This window comes from Triticum dicoccoides, chromosome 1A (assembly GCF_002162155.2).
Source record: "Triticum dicoccoides isolate Atlit2015 ecotype Zavitan chromosome 1A, WEW_v2.0, whole genome shotgun sequence".
Lineage (NCBI taxonomy): Eukaryota > Viridiplantae > Streptophyta > Magnoliopsida > Poales > Poaceae > Triticum > Triticum dicoccoides.
In genome coordinates, this window is record NC_041380.1 from 514,391,622 (window position 1) to 514,408,253 (window position 16,632).

Here is a 16,632-nt window from a genome sequence, read left to right on the forward strand (position 1 = left end):
GATCAATAAAGATCCTAATTTGCAAAAAGAAAAGGACACCTACGTAATCAGAGGACATATATAAAACAATGCATCTAGAGTGACAAGACCCAACTGCCCCAAGGATCTATTTAGTTGGTCTTGAACGCTGGGAAGAGACAAGGACATGGTCGCTAGACATGCATTCAGCATGGCAACAAATGTAATTACCCCCTAGCCTCGTGAGGGTTTATGCTCGATTATGTTAACATTAAGCACAACCAGCAAAAAAGGCTGGTACTCTAGAACAAAGACGATTACATGTTAAAGAAAATGAAACTTCAGAGCAAAGGCGACTTTGCGCAGCAACTTGCAAGTGTGCATTGATGGATTCGATATATTCATGAGCCTTCATATACACACTCACAACGATATCTCAGGGAAAACTGAACGGAGACACTTCCTCCATTCAAACGCAGAGTTCAGACGGCGAATGCTCCATGTGCAGAGGAGGGAGGGAGCAGGCAAGATCTTCTGCTCTTAGTCCACCTGCTGCTGTTTTTCCAGTGCTAACCCATCTGCTCTGCTCGATCGGCAACAAATTTACCAAAAACGAATACTACTAAGTACCACTACCTCTGTTCATTAACATAAGACGTTTTGGCAGTTCAAATTAAACTGCCAAAACGTCTTGTATTAATGAACACAGGGCGTACATCATAAGTATGTTCAGCGTGTTCATTGCTCTCCCAAGAAAACCAAATCAGAGGAAGCCGTCCCTGCGGTCCTGCTCCTCGGCGTCCTTGTTCGCCGTCTGCACGGCCTTGTACCACAGATACCCCTGGAATCCAGACAACTCCTCGATCAAGAAGTGCAAATTTAGTGTAGGATCGATCTGGGTATAAAAGATGGACGTACGGAGGTCGGGATGCCGGTGACGGCGAAGAAGCCGAGGATGGGCGCGTAGAGCGGGCTGTCGGTGCCCACCACGCCGAACACCGCCCGCCCGTTCGTGTACTCGAATATCGACCCGATCTGCACGCGGACGCGACGGTCAGCGGATCCCTTGAGCGGAGGAGGAGGAGAAGAAGGGGGGTAAAGAAGGGTTGGAGGAACGTACGGCGGCGATGGCCGTCACGGCGGACGCGAGCAGGTAGGCGTAGAACGGGACCTGGGCGGCCTCGCCGTCCTGCCCCGAGGCCCCGCCCTCGTCGCGCGCCCACGGCGGGGGCTCGTCGGAGCCCGGCCGGGCCCAGGAGGGGACCTTCTCGTCCGCCTTCTTGCCCGACGACTTGGCGGCCGCGACCACCAGCCTTCGGCGCGACGACGACGGCCGCGTCGCGCACGGCGCGGCGCCCGCTTGGGAGGCGAGGCGAGGTTCGGGCTTCCGGCTCGGGCCGACGCAGCGCGAGCCGCAGAGGGAGATGGCTGCCGCGGCCATGGATGGATGCGAGCGCGAGGTCTTGCGGTGGGAGCTTGGAGCGCGGTGTGTGTGGAATCGACCGGGCGAGTGTGGATAGGACGTGCGCGGCGCACGGTGCACGGTTCGTCCTCCAGGAAGGTGGTCATCTGGGCCTACGTGCCTGAACGGGCCGGCCCGATTAGCAAAGGGCACAGCCCATTTACTAATCGGGACTTGGTGGGCCGTGCCATGCCCGGTTAGACGTGTCGAATATTGCATGATCCAGGAAGCCGTACTGCTCAGATGCTCAGGTCAAAATACTATCTACTAGAACAAGACTTTTTGGGATGCGTCACTTGGCTCTAATCCATCACTACTGCTTGTAACGAGAATTGGATTCCAACAGTGGAAGGTTCAATATTGTTGAGTGGATTTATCGAAGCATCGTTAGAAACGTCAAACAAACAAATTGCGTGATTTCTTCCCGCCAATGGATGTTGAGGAAATTGTACAGACTCCGCTAAGTACACACCAACTAGATGACTTCTCGGCTTAGCAACCAAAGGCCATCGGGTATTCATAGTGAGATCATCACATCATCTTCTATTAAGTATATATAAAGTAAGAGGGAAGACTAGTTGGAAGGGAGACCTGCGAATTCTGACGATTGGCGGAGGGGAAAACCGTCTACTGCGCTATAGCAAGTGCAAATCCAAGCAAAAGGTTGTGTTGTTCTGTGGAGATTGGCACGCTATTCCTTTCTTTCGTGGATCTATAAAACACATAAATATTGCATCGTTAAACATGTGCTCCATCTGCGGCGATGAAGATACATAACACCACTCGTTAGGGCATCTCCAGCCGCGCCCTCAGGAAGGCCTCCCCAGGCGATTTTTTTGCGCCGGCGCCGAAAAAACGGCCCAGTCGCGCCCCAGGAGCCCGATTTTCGCCGGCCTGGGCCGAAAACAGCGCCGGCGGACCCAGGCCGAACCCGGCGCGCTGGGGGCGCCCGGGGGCGCCGAGGCGAGCTGTTTTGGCGCGAAAAAGCCGCGGGCCAGCTGCGTCAGCGACACGGCGCCTCGTCTTCCCCCAACGGCCTCGGTTCCCGCGGGGAATCAATGCCAAGGCTGCCGCCGGTCAGCCTTGCCATTGATTCCTCACGGGCGGCGTGTCACGGGACGGCGCGCCGACGCCTCCCCTCCCTCACACGCGTACACACGGGCGCGGCGCGGCTATATAGCCGGTGGCCTCCACTCGCCTGTGCCCACACCAGCCCCGCCCCTCGCCGCCGTCCAGCACCTCCCTCTCCCTACCTCTCCCGAGCGCCGCCGCCCAGCCCCTCCCTCTATCTCTCTACCTCTCTCGAGCCCGTCGCCATGGCAGAACGCTTCCCCGGAGACGAGGCGGCGGCCAACGGCTTCGGCCGCCGTTCGCTCCGCGAACAAGAGTCCTGGCTTCTGTTCCAGGCGAACATCCCGGCGCCGCCGGACATGCGCGCCGGGCCGACGGGGTGGAGACTCAGCGCCGGGGAAGTGCCCATTCCCCCGTTGCCCGACGCTGTGGTGAAGCCGAAGTACTTCGCCGAGGAAGTCGAGGTCGTGCGCGCCTCCCTCACCGACGCCCAACTCTCCCTCTCCCAGTACGCCGCCGACAACCACGCGGCTTGGGCAGCGTATTTCGAGCGCCACCAGCAGCAGCGCTTGGCGTCCACCAACGGCGCGCCGGTGGTCGGCGGCCGGCAGAACAGCGAGGGGCGCCACCTGTGGTGGGGCGTCCCCGGCCGCACACTCGAGGGCGTGCTGGCGTACCTCGAGGGCGGCAACGACCCGCCGTTGGCGTACCCGGCGAGGGTGGCCGCCCCGGCGCAGCACCGACGCGCCGGGCCATGGGCGCCAAGGAGGTTCGGGTCCTCCTCCTCTTCTTCCTCCTCCCGATCTTCATCGCACTCCTCCGGCACTCCGGCCCTGCTCGGCGTCAAGGCCGAGCCCGCGGCGGAGACGCCGCTCAGCCGGCGCACTCGCAGCGCCGGCATCGTCATCAACGAGGGCGGCCGACGCGCCTACTCGTCGGCTCCTCCTCTGCGCTTCGTCAAGCCAAAGACGGAGCCGGGGCTCGCGCCGATGAAGACGGAGCCGGGGCTCGCGCCGATGAAGACGGAGCCGGGGCTCGCGCCGGTGAAGAAGGAGCCGGCCGCGCCGGTGACGACGGAGCTCAACGACGACGATGCGGCCCTGGAATGGGCGAGCAGGGACTCCATAGCGATGGAGAAGGAGCGCCTGGAGAAGGCGAAGGAGCGCCAGTGCGCCGCCCTGCTTCGCTTCGCGGAGCGTCGACGCGGCCGCGACGAAGGCGGAGTCGTCGTCATCTACGACAACGACGACGACGACGACGATGCGCCGCCACCAGTCCGCCATGGCGACGCCGGGCAGGGGTCCAGCAGGGGCGCCCGCGTCAAGGAGGAGAAGGCCGACGACGACGATGGCGGCGACGGCGACGACTTCAGCCAGTTTTTCCTTTAGTATATGTGCTATGTAATGAAAATCCGCGAACTTCGCCGAAATGTGCCGAAATTTATCGTGTTTGGCCGAAATTTATCGTGTTTAAGCCAAACTTCGCCGAACTTTTTTTTATTTTAAAACGTGTTTGGGGGCGGCCCTGGAGCCGGCGGCTGGGGACCAACTCGCCCTCAGGCCCAATTTTTACGCCGGCTCACCCCCAGACGATGATTTTACGCGCCCCCTGGGGGGCCAACGGCTGGAGATGCCCTTAGAGTGCACCATTGTGAGGTGTGTATGGGCTCAACGAGGAAACGAGAGGTATGCTGGATTTTCAAAGGGGGCGATGCGCTAGAAGTTAGTTCTTTAACTTGATTGAAAACCTTCACCCTGTACATGTTGCAAGAATATCCGTGACCATGGGCAGTTTGCGTGCTAGGAGTAAGGCCATGCATGAAAAATATATTTAAGTCCCCGTTTGTCGCACACAATTTCATCGACCAACTATTCTCATATCTATCAATGACTAAACCGGAGATGGGAGTGGCTACTCCTCGTGTATCTGTGGCAGCTAAATGGAATCCGCCTCCAGTGATTTCGTGAAGATAAATGTGGACACTGGACTGAGCAGAGACATAGATTGGGAATCTGTCACTTTTGTGGCTCATGATGCAGCTGGACATTACCTTGGGGGCTCGACCATCTCTTTCGCCGAGCAGTTTGAAGCTGAGACAATGGAAGCAACTTTGGCTTGAATCTGAGATGGAGGAACCAAGACTTGGTCGAAGAAGCTTAGTGATTAAGGGTTTTGCCATGAACCAAGGAGTATGAATAAATTGTTTTTCTTAGGCAAAGTTCGAATAAATAGATGCATACTCTATCTAGAAGCCCGCTACCCCTACAACCAGCACACCATTTGTGTGGTTTGGAAATCCGCCTATGGGTGTGGGCTTTCTTGCCCTTATTTCTGATAATTGATAAAGGGGCAAATGATTACTAAAAAATTACATTGACGATCAATGAGGGGGTGGGAATCAAAGAAACGCCGATGGCTTGAGAGCATAATAGGTTTAATAATGTCGTAAAAAAACAGATTTTTTTTGTGGGAATAGAAAAAGAAATGGAAAAATAATATATTGGAAAGATGAAAGATTGTTTACTTATGTACGTATAAATGTGCATGCATATCAATAAAATGTTCATTGTTTATCTGATTTTTTCGTGTATAAATAATTATATATTTATATTTTTTTTGCATTTTTTATAGAAACATCTTTGAAAAAAGGTCTTTTAAGAAAGTTCTGATATAAGAAAATGTTTTGATATAAAAAGATATATATGTAAGAAAATTTTCTTACATCTCCCTCCATCCCTAATTATACACTAAAAGATGCCGTATGTGGACAAATCTAAGACACCTAATTTGTGACGGAGGTAATATGAATAACATCTTTGAGAAAAGATCTAGTATATAAAGCTATATTTGTATTAAAAAATCAATTATTAATAAAAATATAGACTATTAAGAAGTTCTTACACATGTGAATATATGTTCATGTAATGTGGGAAAAAAATCAAGTCAAGAAAGAAGCTCAAAACTTATAAGTTCTAACTACGGGCAAACTGTATGGCAGGTTTTGTCTCCGAGGAGCGTGGTGAAGGCTTATTTATACTCAGTTCTAACATTAACCTTCTCCCACTGTATCCCCTAATTATTGTGTAGGCCCATGTGTTGTATGAAGCCGCTGAGGATGACAATATTTTCAGACGACCAAAGAGGTGCGTGAAGCAATTTGAAGCTAGGTGGTTAAAGGAAGAGACTGTTACTGAAATTGTTAAGGCTTCTTGGGAAAGAGCAAAGTTAGCAGGTATTAGCCCTTCACTAGCTGATCGAAAGAGAGCCGTGCATGCCGATTTGCACACTTGGGATCGTGTAACTCTCAAGGGCCCAAAGCGAAGAATTAATAAGTTAAAAAAAGAGCTAGAGAGACTGAGGCGTGGTCCCTTGAACACAGAATCACGATGCCGACAGAAGGAGATTATTGTGGTAATTGAGAACCTATTGGACCAAAAGGAAATTTTCTGGCTACAAAGGGGTCGTGCAAACTGGTTGATGCAGGGGGATCGTAATACATCGTTCTTCCACAGTGCAGCCACGGCTAGGAAAAAGAGAAATAATATAAAGAAACTTTTAGATGATTCTGGGGTTTGGAGAGAAGGTAAGGAGCTGAAGAATCACATTACTGATTATTTTTTAAAACTCTTCACATCAGAAGTCCAGCATCCAAATCAAGAGGTTTTGTCCCTAGTTCGTAGGAGAGTGACGATTAAAATGAACAATGCTCTTCTTGCCCCTTATACTGCTGAAGATGTTCGCAAGGCGCTATTCGAGATTGGGGACTTAAAAGCTCCAGGGCAGATGGACTCCATGCTATCTTCTATAAAAGATTTTGGCCTATGCTAGGGGACGATCTAGTTGAGGAGGTCCTACAAGCCATCAATACGTGTACTATACCAGCTGGTTGGAACGATACTGCGATTGTGATTATTCCAAAGGTTAACACACCGGAAAAGGTAACCCAATTTAGGCCGATCAGTTTATGCAATGTGGTATATAAAATAATTGCAAAGATAGTGGCCCTTCGCTTGAAGGTTCTCCTGCCAGATATTATAAGCCCGACTCAGAGTGCTTTTGTGTCTGGCAGACTAATAACGGATAATATATTGATAGCTTATGAGTGTTTTCGCACAATCAAAAATAAAAGAGAAGGTAGAGAGGGCTTGTGTGCTATTAAACTGGATATGCACAAAGCTTATGACATGGTTGAGTGGCCTTTTTTGAAGGAGATTATGCTGAGACTGGGCTTCCGTCAAGATTGGGTGAAATTAATTATGCAATGCGTCTCAATGGTCGAATACAGAGTAAGGATTAACGCGGAGGATAGCGAGAGTTTTAAACCTACAAGGGGTTTGAGGCACGGTGACCCATTGTCACCATACCTTTTCTTGTTGTGCACAGAGGGATTGAATGCACTACTTACACGGGCGGAGGAAATTGGAACTATTTCAGGAGTAAAAGTTTGTAGAGATGCCCCGCCCATCACAAACCTTCTCTTTGCGGATGATTCTTTGATTCTCGTGAAAGCCAACCAACACAATGCGGAAGCTCTGAAAACAGCGTTAGATTTATACTGTCAGGCATCGGGACAATTGGTAAGCATTAAAAAATCCAGCATTTTCTTTAGCCCAAACACGAAGGTGGAGATTAGGGAACGATTGTGTATAACGCTGAATATAATGACAAAGGCCCTCGGTGATAAATATTTGCGCTTGCCAGCAAATGTGGGTGTAGATAAAACAGACTGTTTCCAATTTCTGATTGAACGGATTGTCAAGAAAATTAGTGGCTGGAAGGAAAATTATTGTCTGCCGGGGGAAAGGAGATCCTGCTCAAGGTTGTGATCCAAGCCATACCCACCTATGCAATGTCGGTCTTTAAAATTCCTAAAAAATTGTAAAGGAATCATTGACATGATAGCGCATTTCTGGTGGGGAGACGAGGAGAACCATAGGAGGATGCAGTGGATGGCCTGGTGGAAAATGTGCGTACCTAAAAACCAAGGGGGGGGGGGGTGGGATTTCGTGATATTCACTGTTTCAATCTGGCACTGCTCGCCAAACAGGCATGGCACCTTCTGGGTAATCCAGATTCTTTGTATGCCACAATTCTAAGGGCTAAATACTATCCTGATGGCGATTTGTTAAATTCTAAACAAAAGAAAGGCTCTTCTTTCACCTGGCAAAGTATTATGGTTGGCATAAATTCTCTGAAACGTGGCTATATTTGGCGTGTGAGGAATGGACAAAATATAAATATTTGGGAAGATGCCTGGATCCCAAATTGTGATACTAGAAAAGTTGTGACACCTAGGGGGACAACTGTTAACTAAGGTGGGTGATTTGATTGACCCTGTTTCAATTCTTGGAACGAAGATCTGATTACACAAACAATGTGGCACATTGATGTTCAACGGGTTCTCTCAGTTCCAATCTCGCAACATGATATGCCAGATTTCATTGCTTGGAGTTATACGAAAAATGGTATGTTCTCGATTCGGTCTGCTTATTTTGTGGAGTGGAACCACCAGTATGGAAGTAGACTAAGACATTCTAACGGGACGGGGCGAAGCACAATTAATCCTATTTGGAGTAAGATATGGAAGTTATCGTGTCCGGCAAAAGTCAAAAAAAATATATGGCGTACATTACATGGAACACTTCTATGTCGGGTTACGCTCGCAAATAGACATATGAAGGTCACGCCCATTTGCCCTACTTGCTCTGAGGGTTCTGAAGATACGAAGCATATGCTTTTCCTTTGCAGTAGAGCAAAGGAGGTTTGGACAAGGCTAGGGATGGATGATATCATTGATAAAGCTTGCAAGGTTGACCTTGCTGGAGAGGCGGTGCTGGAATACCTACTACTTCTGCCAGACCAAGATTTGAGGATAATGGGTCATCACAATGTGCGTGAAATGATTGCTATTTCAGCATGGTATCTATGGTGGGAAAGATGGAAGTTAGTGCACAAGGAGACAACTCAGAATGCACTTCAAATTTCAATGGGGATTCTAGCCCTTACGTCAAACTTCGTAAATGCATCATCCCCCAAGGCTACTATGAAAAAGGGGGGTTGGTCATGTCCTCCTAGAGGTTTTGTGAAACTTAACGTTGACGCTTCTTTTTGAAGGAAATATGCCCTAGAGGCAATAATAAAGTTATTATTTATTTCCTTATATCATGATAAATGTTTATTATTCATGCTAGAATTGTATTAACCGGAAACATAATACATGTGTGAATACATAGACAAAAACAGAGAGTCACTAGTATGCCTCTACTTGACTAGCTCGTTAATCAAACATGGTTATGTTTCCTAACCATAGACATGAGTTGTCATTTGATTAACGGGATCACATCATTAGGAGAATGATGTGATTGACTTGACCCATTCCGTTAGCTTAGCACTTGATCATTTAGTTTGTTGCTATTGCTTTCTTCATAACTTATACATGTTCCTATGACTATGAGATTATGCAACTCCCGTTTACCGGAGGAACACTTTGTGTGCTACCAAACGTCACAACGTAACTGGGTGATTATAAAGGTGCTCTACAGGTGTCTCCGAAGGTACTTGTTGGGTTGGCGTATTTCGAGATTAGGATTTGTCACTCCGATTGTCGGAGAGGTATCTCTGGGCCCTCTCGGTAATGCACATCACTCAAGCCTTGCAAGCATTGCAACTAATAAGTTAGTTGCAGGATGATGTATTACGGAACGAGTAAAGAGACTTGTCGGTAACGATATTGAACTAGGTATTGAGATACCGACGATCGAATCTCGGGCAACTAACATACCGATGACAAAGGGAACAACGTATGTTGTTATGCGGTCTGACCAATAAAGATCTTCGTAGAATATGTAGGAGCCAATATGAGCATCCAGGTTCCGCTATTGGTTATTGACCGGAGACGTGTCTCGGTCATGTCTACATAGTTCTCGAACCCGTAGGGTCCACACGCTTAAAGTTCGGTGATGATCGTAATTAGGGTTTTGTGTTTTGATGTAACGAAGGTTGTTCGGAGTCCCGAATGTGATCACGGACATGACGAGGAGTCTCGAAATGGTCGAGACATAAATATTGATATATTGGAAGCCTATATTTGGATATCGGAAACGTTCCGGGTGAAATCGGGATTTTATCGGAGTACCGGGGGGTTACCGGAACCCCCCCCCCCCCGGGGGGGGGGGTTATTGGGCCTACTTGGGCCATAAGGGAGAAGAGGAGGGCCGGCCAAGGCAGGCCGCGCACCCCCTCCCCCTAGTCCGAATAGGACAAGGAAGGGGGGGCGGCGCCCCCCTTTCCTCTTTCTCCCTTCCTCCTTCCTTTTCCAACAAGGCAAGAGGGGGGAGTCCTACTCCCGGTTGGAGTAGGACTCCTCCAGGCGCACCCATAGGGCCGGCCGCACCTCCCCCTCTCCCTCCTTTATATATTGAGGCAAGGGGCACCCCATGACACACAAGTTGATCCTCGTGATCATTCCTTAGCCGTGTGCGGTGCCCCCTTCCACCATATTCCACCTTGGTCATATCGTAGCGGTGCTTAGGCGAAGCCCTGCGTCGGTAGAACATCATCACCGTCATCACGCCGTCGTGCTGACGAAACTCTCCCTCAACATTTTGCTGGATCGGAACTCGAGGGACGTCACCGAGTTGAACGTGTGCAGAACTCGGAGGTGCCGTACGTTCGGTACTTGGATCGGTCGGATCAGGAAGACGTACGACTACTTCCTCTACGTTGTGTCAACACTTCCGTTGCCGGTCTACGAGGGTACATTGACAACACTCTCCCCTCTCGTTGCTATGCATCACCATGATCTTGCGTGTGCGTAGGAATTTTTTTGAAATTACTACGTTCCCCAATAGTGGTATCAGAGCCTAGGTTTTATGCGTTGATGTTGTGCACGAGTAGAACACAAGTGAGTTGTGGGCAATATAAGTCATACCGCTTACCAGTATGTCATACTTTGGTTCGGCGGTATTGTTGAATGAAGCGGCCCGGACCGACATTACGCGTACGCTTACGCGAGACTGGTTCTACCGACGTGCTTTGCACACAGGTGACTGGCGGGTGTCAGTTTCTCCAACTTTAGTTGAACCAAGTGTGGCTACGCCCGGTCCTTGCGAAGGTTAAAACAGCATCAACTTGACAAATTATCGTTGTGGTTTTGATGCGTAGGTAAGAACGGTCCTTGCTAAGCCCGTAGCAGCCATGTAAAACTTGCAACAACAAAGTAGAGGACGTCTAACTTATTTTTGCAGGGCATGTTGTGATGTGATATGGTCAAGACATGATGCTAAATTTTATTGTATGAGATGATCATGTTTTGTAACCGAGTTATCGGCAACTGGCAGGAGCCATATGGTTGTCGCTTTATTGTATGCAATGCAATTGCGCTGTAATGCTTTACTTTATCACTAAGCGGTAGCGATAGTCGTGGAAGCATAAGATTGGTGAGACGACAACGATGCTATGTTGGTGATCAAGTTGTCGCACCGGTGACGATGGTGATCATGAAGGTGCTTCGGAGATGGAGATCACAAGCACAAGATGATGATGGCCATATCATATCACTTATATTGATTGCATGTGATGTTTATCTTTTATGCATCTTATCTTGCTTTGATTGACGGTAGCATTATAAGATGATCCCGCACTAAATTATCAAAGTATAAGTGTTCTCCTTGAGTATGCACCATTGCGAAAGTTCTTCGTGCTGAGACACCACGTGATGATCGGGTGTGATAGGCTCTACGTTCAAATACAACGGGTGCAAAACAGTTGCACACGCAGAATACTTAGGTTTAACTTGACGAGCCTAGCATATAACAGATATGGCCTCGGAACACGGAGACCGAAAGGTCGAGCATGAATCATATAGTAGATATGATCAACATATTGATGTTCACCATTGATACTACTCCATCTCACGTGATAATCGGACATGGTTTAGTTGATTTGGATCACGTGATCACTTAGAGGATTGGAGGGATATCTTTCTAAGTGGAAGTTCTTAAGTAATATGATTAATTGAACTTAAATTTATCATGAACTTAGTACCTGATAGTATCTTGCTTGTCTATGCTTGATTGTAGATAGATGGCTCGTGCTGTTGTTCCGTTGAATTTTAATGCGTTCCTTGAGAAATCAAAGTTGAAAGATGATGATAGCAATTACACGGACTGGGTCCGTAACTTGAGGATTATCCTCATTGCTGCATAGAAGAATTACGTCTTGGAAGCACCACTAAGTGCCAAGCCTGTTGCAGGAGCGACACCAGATGTTATGAACGTCTGGCAGAGCAAAGCTGATGACTACTCGATAGTTCAGTGTGCCATGCTTTACGGCTTAGAACCGGGTCTTCAACGACGTTTTGAACGTCATGGAGCATATGAGATGTTCCAGGAGTTGAAGTTAATATTTCAAGCAAATGCCCGGATTGAGAGATATGAAGTCTCCAATAAGTTCTATAGCTGCAAGATGGAGGAGAATAGTTCTGTCGGTGAACATATACTCAGAATGTCTGGGTATCATAATCACTTGACTCAACTGGGGGTTAATCTTCCTATTGATAGTGTCATTGACAGAGTTCTTCAATCACTGCCACCAAGCTACAAAAGCTTCATGATGAACTATAATATGCAAGGGATGAATAAAACTATTCCTGAGCTCTTCGCGATGCTAAAAGCCGCGGAGGTAGAAATCAAGAAGGAGCATCAAGTGTTGATGGTCAATAAGACCACCAGTTTCAAGAAAAGGGGCAAAGGGAAGAAGAAAGGGAACTTCAAGAAGAACAACAAACAAGTTGCTGCTCAGGAGAAGAAACCCAAGTCTGGACCTAAGCCTGAGACTGAGTGCTTCTACTACAAGCAGACTGGTCACTGGAAGCGGAACTGCCCCAAGTATTTGGCGGATAAGAAGGATGGCAAAGTGAACTAAGGTATATGTGATATACATGTTATTGATGTGTACCTTACTAATGCTCGCAGTAGCACCTGGGTATTTGATACTGGTTCTGTTGCTAACATTTGCAACTCGAAACAGGGGCTACGGATTAAGCGAAGATTGGCTAAGGACGAGGTGACGATGCACGTGGGAAATGGTTCCAAAGTCGATGTGATCGCGGTCGGCACGCTACCTCTACATCTACCTTCGGGATTAGTATTAGACCTAAATAATTGTTATTTGGTGCCAGCGTTGAGCATGAACATTATATCTGGATCTTGTTTGATGTGAGATGGTTATTTATTTAAATTAGAGAATAATGGTTGTTCTATTTATATGAGTAATATCTTTTATGGTCATGCACCCTTGAAGAGTGGTCTATTTTTGATGAATCTCGATAGTAGTGATACACATATTCATAATGTTGAAATCAAAAGATGCAGAGTTGATAATGATAGTGCAATTTATTTGTGGCACTGCCGTTTAGGCCATATCGGTGTAAAGCGCATGAAGAAACTCCATACTGATGGACTTTTGGAACTACCTGATTATGAATCACTTGGTACTTGCGAACCGTGCCTCATGGGTAAGATGACTAAAACGTCGTTCTCCAGTACTATGGAGAGAGCAACGGATTTGTTGGAAATCATACATACATATGTATGTGGTCCAATAAATGTTGAGGCTCGTGGCAGATATCGTTATTTTCTCGCCTTCACAGATGATTTAAGCAGATGTGGGTATATCTACTTAATGAAACATAAGTCTGAAACATTTGAAAAGTTCAAAGAATTTCAGAGTGAAGTTGAAAATCATCGTAACAAGAAAATAAAGTTTCTACGATCTGATCGTGGAGGAGAATATTTGAGTTATGAGTTTGGTCTACATTTGAAACAATGTGTAATAGTTGCGCAACTCACGCCACCCGAAACACCACAGCGTAATGGTGTGTCCGAACGTCGTAATCGTACTTTATTAGATATGGTGCGATCTATGATGTCTCTTACTGATTTACCGTTATCGTTTTGGGGTTATGCTTTAGAGACGGCTGCATTCACGTTAAATAGGACACCATCGAAATCCGTTGAGACGACGCCTTATGAACTGTGGTTTGGCAAGAAACCAAAGTTGTCGTTTCTGAAAGTTTGGGGCTGCGATGCTTATGTGAAAAAGCTTCAACCTGATAAGCTCGAACCCAAATCGAAGAAATGTGTCTTCATAGGATACCCAAAGGAGACTGTTGGGTACACCTTCTATCACAGATCCGAAGGCAAAATTTTTGTTGCTAAATTCGGAGTTTTTCTAGAGAAGGAGTTCTCTCGAAAGAAGTGAGTGGGAGAAAAGTAGAACTTGATGAGGTAACTGTACCTACTCCCTTATTGGAAAGTAGTACATCATAGAAACCGGTTTCTGTGACACCTACACCAATTAGTGATGAAGCTAATGATAATGATCATGAAACTTCAGATCAAGTTACTACCGAACCTCGTAGATCAAGCACAGTAAGATCCGCACCAGAGTGGTACGGTAATCCTGTTCTGGAAGTCATGCTACTAGATCATGATGAACCTACGAACTATGAAGAAGCGATGGTGAGCCCAGATTCTGCAAAATGGCTAGAAGCCATGAAATCTGAGATGGGATCCATGTATGAGAACAAAGTGTGGACTTTGGTTAACTTACCCGTTGATCGGCAAGCAATTGAGAATAAATGGATCTTCAAGAAGAAAACTGACGCTGACGGTAATGTTACTGTCTACAAAGCTCGACTTGTTGCAAAAGGTTTTCGACAAGTTCAAGGGATTGACTACGATGATACCTTCTCACCCGTAGCGATGCTTAAGTCTGTCTGAATCATGTTAGCAATTGCCGCATTTTATGATTATGAAATTTGGCAAATGGATGTCAAAACTGCATTCCTGAATGGATTTCTAGAAGAAGAGTTGTATATGATGCAACCAGAAGGTTTTGTCGATCCAAAGGGAGCTAACAAAGTGTGCAAGCTCCAGCGATCCATTTATGGACTAGTGCAAGCCTCTCGGAGTTGGAATAAACGCTTTGTTAGTGTGATCAAAGCATTTGGTTTTGTACAGACTTTTGGAGAAGCCTGTATTTACAAGAAAGTGAGTGGGAGCTCTGTAGCATTTCTGATATTATATGTGGATGACATATTATTGATTGGAAATGATATAGAATTTCTGGATAGCATAAAGGGATACTTGAATAAGAGTTTTTCAATGAAAGACCTCGGTGAAGCTTCTTACATATTGGGCATTAAGATCTATAGAGATAGATCAAGACGCTTAATTGGACTTTCACAAAGCACATACCTTGACAAGGTTTTGAAGAAGTTCAAAATGGATCAAGCAAAGAAAGGGTTCTTGCCTGTGTTACAAGGTGTGAAGTTGTGTAAGACTCAATGTCCGACCACCGCAGAAGATAGAGAGAAAATGAAAGATGTTCCCTATACTTCAGCCATAGGCTTTATCATGTATGCAATGCTGTGTACCAGACCTGATGTGTGCCTTGCTATAAGTCTAGCAGGGAGGTACCAAAGTAATCCAGGAGTGGATCACTAGACAGCGGTCAAGAACATCCTGAAATACCTGAAAAGGACTAAGGATATGTTTCTCGTATATGGAGGTGACAAAGAGCTCGTCGTAAATGGTTACGTTGATGCAAGCTTTGACACTGATCCGGACGATTCTAAATCGCAAAGCGGATACGTGTTTTTACTGAATGGTGGAGCTGTCAGTTGGTGCAGTTCTAAACAAAGCGTCGTGGCGGGATCTACATGTAAAGCGGAGTACATAGCTCCTTCGGAAGCAGCAAGTGAAGGAGTCTGGATGAAGGAGTTCATATTCGATCTAGGTGTCATACCTAGTGCATCGGGTCCAATGAAAATCTTTTGTGACAATACTGGTGCAATTGCCTTGGCGAAGGAATCCAGATTTCACAAGAGAACCAAACACATCAAGAGACACTTCAATTCCATTCGGGATTTAGTCCAAGTGGGAGACATAGAAATTTGCAAGATACATACGGATCTGAATTTTGCAGACCCGCTGACTAAGCCTCTTCCACGAGAAAAACATGATCAACACCAAGGCTCCATGGGTGTTACAATCATTACTGTGTAATCTAGATTATTAACTCTATTGCAAGTGGGAGACTGTAGAAAATATGCCCTAGAGGCAATAATAAAGTTATTATTTATTTCCTTATATCATCATAAATGTTTATTATTCATGCTAGAATTGTATTAACCGAAAACATAATACATGTGTGAATACATAGACAAAAACAGAGAGTCACTAGTATGCCTCTACTTGACTAGCTCGTTAATCAAACATGGTTATGTTTCCTAACCATAGACATGAGTTGTCATTTGATTAACGGGATCACATCATTAGGAGAATGATGTGATTGACTTGACCCATTCCGTTAGCTTAGCACTTGATCGTTTAGTTTGTTGCTATTGCTTTCTTCATAACTTATACATGTTCCTATGACTATGAGATTATGCAACTCCCGTTTACCGGAGGAACACTTTGTGTGCTACCAAACGTCACAACGTAACTGGGTGATTATAAAGGTGCTCTACGGGTGTCTCCGAAGGTACTTGTTGGGTTGGCGTATTTCGAGATTAGGATTTGTCACTCCGATTGTCGGAGAGGTATCTCTGGGCCCTCTCGGTAATGCACATCACTTAAGCCTTGCAAGCATTGCAACTAATAAGTCAGTTGCAGGATGATGTATTACGGAACGAGTAAAGAGACTTGCCGGTAACGAGATTGAACTAGGTATTGAGATACCGATGATCGAATCTCGGGCAAGTAACATACCGATGACAAAGGGAACAACGTATGTTGTTATGCGGTCTGACCGATAAAGATCTTTGTAGAATATGTAGGAGCCAATATGAGCATCCAGGTTCCGCTATTGGTTATTGACCGGAGATGTGTCTCAGTCATGTCTACATAGTTCTCGAACCCGTAGGGTCCGCACGCTTAAAGTTCGGTGACGATCGTAATTAGGGTTTTTGTGTTTTGTTGTACCGAAGGTTGTGCGGAGTCCCGGATGTGATCGCGGACATGATGAGGAGTCTCGAAATGGTCGAGACATAAAGATTGATATATTGGAAGCCTATATTTCAATATCGAAAACGTTTCGGGTGAAATCGGGATTTTATCGGAGTACCGGGGGGTTAC

At 46.6% G+C, this 16,632-nt stretch overlaps 1 protein-coding gene across 1 annotated transcript; it reads right to left on the bottom strand.

The window, feature by feature from the left end:
• Window positions 1-178: 178 nt before the first annotated feature.
• Window positions 179-1,484, bottom strand: LOC119284675. The gene is made up of 3 exons (XM_037563827.1): window positions 1,079-1,484; window positions 877-993; window positions 179-799 (listed from the first exon to the last, which is right to left on the bottom strand). The coding sequence occupies exons 1-3, from the start codon at window positions 1,397-1,399 to the stop codon at window positions 722-724; spliced, it is 516 nt and encodes a 171-aa protein (XP_037419724.1). The 5' UTR covers window positions 1,400-1,484; the 3' UTR covers window positions 179-721.
• Window positions 1,485-16,632: the final 15,148 nt, after the last annotated feature.